At 38.4% G+C, this 5,732-nt stretch overlaps 1 protein-coding gene across 1 annotated transcript; it reads right to left on the reverse strand.

Moving 5' to 3' along the window:
• Positions 1-438: 438 nt before the first annotated feature.
• Positions 439-5,474, reverse strand: LOC146524144 (uncharacterized). Its single transcript, XM_085135364.1, is given in 3 exon segments — positions 439-1,208; positions 1,593-1,696; positions 5,417-5,474. Coding segments are annotated over 3 exon segments (642 nt in total). The 3' UTR covers positions 439-728.
• Positions 5,475-5,732: the final 258 nt, after the last annotated feature.

Genomic DNA, 5,732 nt, shown 5'->3' on the forward strand with positions numbered 1-5,732 from the left:
CTAAGCGAGTGCTTATTTATCTGCCATACACTGTAAAAAGAATAACCCTATTCAAATTTAAAAAAATGATGTCCAGTTGTCACATCCAAAATATTTGACTTCATAGAATCCAAATTGAGTCACTTGATATGACCTGATACTTTTATGTTGATATAAACAATATTACTAGACTTGACTGAAACTTTAAATTTTGCATTGATCCAAATTGATTTTTTTTTTACATAGAACCATATTTTAATTATTGAACCAAGCTAATATATTGAAATTTAACCAACCTAATGTATTCACATCGAACCAAATTAACATGAACTAATATGTTTGTGTTGAAGCCAGGTAATTGATTTACATAAATTCAAACTATATTTTTTACATTTCATTTTACTTCAGTTCAAAAATGCATTGCATTTCCTATAAAAAACAAGACAGATGGCCAACCAATTATTTCAAAATTATTTATTGTTCCAAACCATTTTAACTATAATCAATAGAGAGGATTAGTAATATACAGATTTAGTGCTACGGCAGAAATGATTAGAGAAATGTTTGTTTTATAAAACCTGCAATCTTTTGAAAACCAGTATAAAACCTGCAATCTTTTGAAAACCAGTATAAAACCTGCAACCTGTCTAAAACTGGCATAAAACCATTATAAAAACTCTTTTTAAACCAATTTGCAAGTACTCAAAAACGTTTACATGTGCACTGTGCCTGTACAATGTAAAAAAAATCTACACATGTATCAATGAAATCAACTTAAATCTCCCTTTCAAATGGGTGTTCTTATAATTTTTGAATGTAGAATACCACTGCAGGCCAACCAAGCAAAATAACCAAGCACACATGCACATGCATGTGCACATACACATGCACACATGCATGCAAACACACTACTGTGCAGTGTTAAGTTCACAATTAAGTTTGCGAATCTTAGAGGTCATCTTGTTAAAGTCAAGCTCCATCATAATCTTTTGAAGAGCCTCAAAGGTGAACCTGAATCCTCGTGGATATTCCATATTAAGAGCATAACAGAGTCCAAAGACCATTGCCACTCCAGCTGCCACAGAAGGCAACTCATTCAGGACTTCCACACCATCAATGATTATCCCGATGTCTCGAGGCTGATGTAGGAGGCTTGAGTTGTCCCTGAAGACGAAGAGTGCCATGGTGGTACTCTGCAGCTCTTCCTCAGCTTCATCTTTCTGGGATATCTTGAGGTAAAATATGGAACAAAATGTACAAGTGAAGAACTGAAGTCTGGCACACCTGATAAATCTTTGACCATAATAAACTACTATTTTGATAGTTGTTTGTCTCACAGACTATTAGAACAATTATTTGACTAATCAGATTGTGAATTGCATAATCATTAAATTAAATCAATGGTGGAACATTTTCATAAATGTTCCACATTTTCATAAATGTTCCACAAAGCCCAAGAAAAAAAAGAAAACAATACAGAACCCTAAGATATTAACTTGATGAGTTGATTAATCGTTGCTGTCCTACATTAATCACTGCATTTAATAACAGAGTTGTCAAATTTACATGAAGAGACTGCATCTCACATAGAGACAGAACAGATATGGACATACCATGTATTCTTTTATCAAGTCCTCAACACGTTCTCCAAGGTAGATAATGAGAGATTTAAGTATACACTCCCTCCTAATGTCAGCATCAGCATCCTGCAGGAACAGTTAAAATTGTTACTATGCAATATGGAGAGTATGCTGCGTGAGAGGAATTTTTTTTCACCTCTCTATCCTCATGAGGTGACTAATGCCCCTTTTCCACCGACAAATCGGCACGGTGCGCTTGAGAGCAGTTCAGTTTAGCGCGGATGAACTCGCTTGTTGCGGTGGAAACATAAAGCGGACGTAACTGGGAACAGGGGCGAACCCATCTGGCTATGAAAAGTCGCGCGCAAAAGTCTTTGTCCGTAACGTCACAGCCCGAAGAACAACAACAATCGCAATATATGTGTGTTTTTGTACTTTGCTCTGTCTGTGGTTCATTTTGATTGGTTTGATTTTTGGTTCTTGTGGAGGAAGTCGCCATGGTCCGATAACTGAGGAAACAAAGGGAATATATTAAATTCCCAAACAGGTAATGTTTGTATTGGTTCGATATATAGAATTCCAAAAATGAATTTGTCCATCTGCTGCAATGACAATTTATTTGACCACCCCCTATGAGAATGAGAAAATATGAGAATGAGTATGAGAATGAGTATGAGAATGAGAAAATAATGGAGGGCTTTTCCTTTTTGTGTTGAGAGTAATTCCCCCCCAAGATTACATCCCTAGTCAAACTCTGTTTGAAGAAATGCCTCAGAAGGGGGCGGTGCCTGATGGATCAGCATTCATGTGGGTGGCAGGCTGAGCTGTGATTGACACGTCGCACTACTTAAACAGCAATTCACCCTCAAAACAGCTTTTTTCTGCTTATAAACTGTATTAGTGAGTCTTTATACCTATGCAACCTTTCAGTTACTGGGCATGTCTTTTACAATTTCATGTAAACTTGTTAAATTCTACACTTTTTGGTCTAAAAATGTCTTAGTGCTGCCCTCTTAGGGTTGAAAGGTGGCTATTGCATTTGAATTTTGTGATTGGCTGAAAGCAGTTCATGCCTACGTCAGCGGTACATGCCAGTCACCAGCATCGTCTCTAAGACACATTCGCAACCTTGGGGTCCCAACCCCAATTGGGGTCGCGAGATAATTCTTGGGGTCGCCAAATCATTTTGGAAAAATATAAATGAATGTAGCTTCCGAATGAATGACAAGTGGTTGGTCTCAAACAGGTATTTTATTACTCAAAGCCAGTTACTGGCTTTGAGTAATAATAGTAAATGTGGGTTTTTTTTTTTTAGCTCTGAATAAACAGATGAACAGAAGCGCTTTTGGACCGTTGTGGAGAAATATGCATCTGGTGTGAACAGCGGAGCAGCTGACAGTGTATGATTTTCCTAAGCGCATCACTTCGAAGTGTTCCTGTAGCCAATGTAAACCATGTGTAAGAGTTAGACCAAAAAGGGTAGAATTTAACAAGTTTACACAGAAATGTCAAAAACTGCCCAAAACTGAAAGATTGCATTGTAAAAACCCATTATAACAGTTTCTAAGCAAAACAAGTTGTTAGGCTTCAGTTACTCTTTAAGTAGTTACACTCCAAAATAACAGGACACAACCAAAATGAAATGTTCCCTTTGCCCTCCATAGAAAATGTTGCTGCATTTATAACTGGACAGAGGAAATTAGTGGACAAGGATCTCTTACTAACTCACACAACGGATGTAACTAATGCAATAGCAATATTACTTACTACTACAAAAGTGATTTTCAGAGTGCTTTTCAATTACGAAGACTAGAAAAGGGGAAATGGGGCACATCTCCCTACACAACCAGCACTGAGCACACACCTGGGTGAAGCCGAGAGAGCAATTATTGCACACAATAGTGCCAACACATCAGCAAGGTGAATGAGAGGATAATGAGGGAGGGTCTAGATTATTATGAAATGTTTAAAAAGGATGTGCAGTGTAAATGCAAAATGATACCTGTTCAGATTAAATGAAAATGTATGCTTCAGCCATGGAATGGATGGAGCGATCTGTGGTTCTGAAAGCATACAGAAAAAAAAGAATAATGTTACTTCTCTATAAAACACATAACATAGAAAAACCAAGAAATACGTAACATGACATACACATCCTTATAAAAAGCTAGTACTATAATTTGATTTAGGTTTACCAAACAGTCTACAGACCAGCCATTAGCGACTAAGTTTGGCATAGGGTCAATTTTTTGCTGTTAAAATTAAAATTTCTTCAGAAAATGCACATTTTTCCGAGCCGCGCCTGAAAGTCAATTGAAGGAATTAGTCTTATGTCATTGATCTTATATGCTGACTTGTTATTTCTGTCTCTAAATCATGCACATTAATAATTATCTTTTGCGCTCAGTGTACACACACATAACACACAGATACACACTCTTCTTATATGAAGAGAGACAGAGACAAACGTGCGTGCACAAACACAAGCTTGTGTCTAGAAACCGCGAGCTCACCAAAAAAATTCAAACGAAGCGGAGCACGGAGTTATACTATGAATGTTATGAACTATGAACTTATGCTAGCTAGCTGTATCCACCACCGATGCATCTGGTATCGTGGTAACGCTAGCTAGTTAGTATACTGGTAAAAAACGGCTTTTTGCCTAACTTGCATTCCCGACTGTGATGGTCGGTTGCTGGTAACCAGTTCTAACATCGCGCCGGATAGCTAGCTAGCTTGTAGCTAGCAGCTACAATCATGCAAAAATTGGGGGTGGCTGTCGACCCAGCTTAAATGGGGTTATTTTCTGCAATTTTGGCAATTTTGGCAATACAAATTATAAAAGCTTTTGTAATACACTTGGCTTTACTTACTTTTATTTTCAGATGAAATTAATCAAAGATGTGACACGATGTTTCCAGCAGCCATGCAGAATAAAAATGGGTCCCGGTCTATTTCTGGTGGGCGTGTTCAAGTGCAAATCACTTTGACTCAAATTAAAGATATTATCTGTTCAACATGAAAAGAAATATATGTTTTGAGAGAAATCAAAAACTTTGCGTTGTGTCCTTTGTACAGATATTTAGTTTCATCCAAATCAAAAGTGGTATTTTAAAATGCAAAAAGAAAGGGTTTCACAATCAAATCAATGATTTTATTCTGTTTTGAATGGCACTTATTAGATTGAATGAATGACTGCATGTTAGACTTTTTTCAGTGTAGCCTTCTGGAATCCAATGACAGATACATATCAGTCAACTGAAGCACAAACTGTATGAACTGTAACCTCAAAGTCAGCTTTATTGTCAAAAACCATATGTACAGATCATTCATAGGAATTTGAAATTGCAATGCTCCCATGGCCGTCAGTGTACGCTAAACAACTTAAAGATATAAAGACAGAAAAGAGAGAGAATTCAGCATCCTGACAGCCTGATGGATGAGGCTGTCTCTCAGTCTGCTGGTTTGAGTCCGAAGGCTCTTCAGTCTCCTTCCTGATGGCAGCAAACTGAAGAAGCTGTTGGACAGATGAGTGGAGTCACCTGTAATACAGAGGGCTTTTCGGGTAAGGCGGGTGTAGTAGATGTCCTGGAGGGAGGGAAGAGACGTACCCACAATCCTCTCTGCTGCTCTCACTACTCCAGTAGGACCCAGTGCAGGAGCCATACCACACAGTGATGCAGCTGGCGAGGATGCTCTCAGCGGTGCCTCTTTAGGAGGTGCTCCTAATGGGGCTTGACGCTATCACTCTCCTCAGTTTGAGGAGGAAGTAGAGTTGCTGTTTGGCTTTGCTGACCAGTGATGCTGTGTTTTTGACCAGGAGAGATGTTCTGAGATGTGAACTTGGTGCTGCTTACCTGTGGTGTGCAGGGTATGAGTTCTCCCGAAGTCTTGTCTGTGAAGGTTCTCAATCATTGTAGTCTAAGCACTTGTAGTTCTGGGTCATTTTGATCCAGTGTTTTTGAGTTCTTGTGTTTTGGTGTAATTTCTGTATTATGGTTTATGTTTTAGGTTCATTAGCAGTCCTTAGGTTAGTCTGTCTTGTTCTTATCTTCGTTTTGGTTCCTTGTCCTTGAGGTTCCCTGTGTCTCTGTCCTCTGTGTCAGTCTCTGTATGTCTGTGTTTATGTGGGTTTTTGTGTGTCCTTGTGTCTTCTTTCCCTTTTCTGTTCCC

This window comes from Neolamprologus multifasciatus, chromosome 2, assembly GCF_963576455.1.
Source record: "Neolamprologus multifasciatus chromosome 2, fNeoMul1.2, whole genome shotgun sequence".
Lineage (NCBI taxonomy): Eukaryota > Metazoa > Chordata > Actinopteri > Cichliformes > Cichlidae > Neolamprologus > Neolamprologus multifasciatus.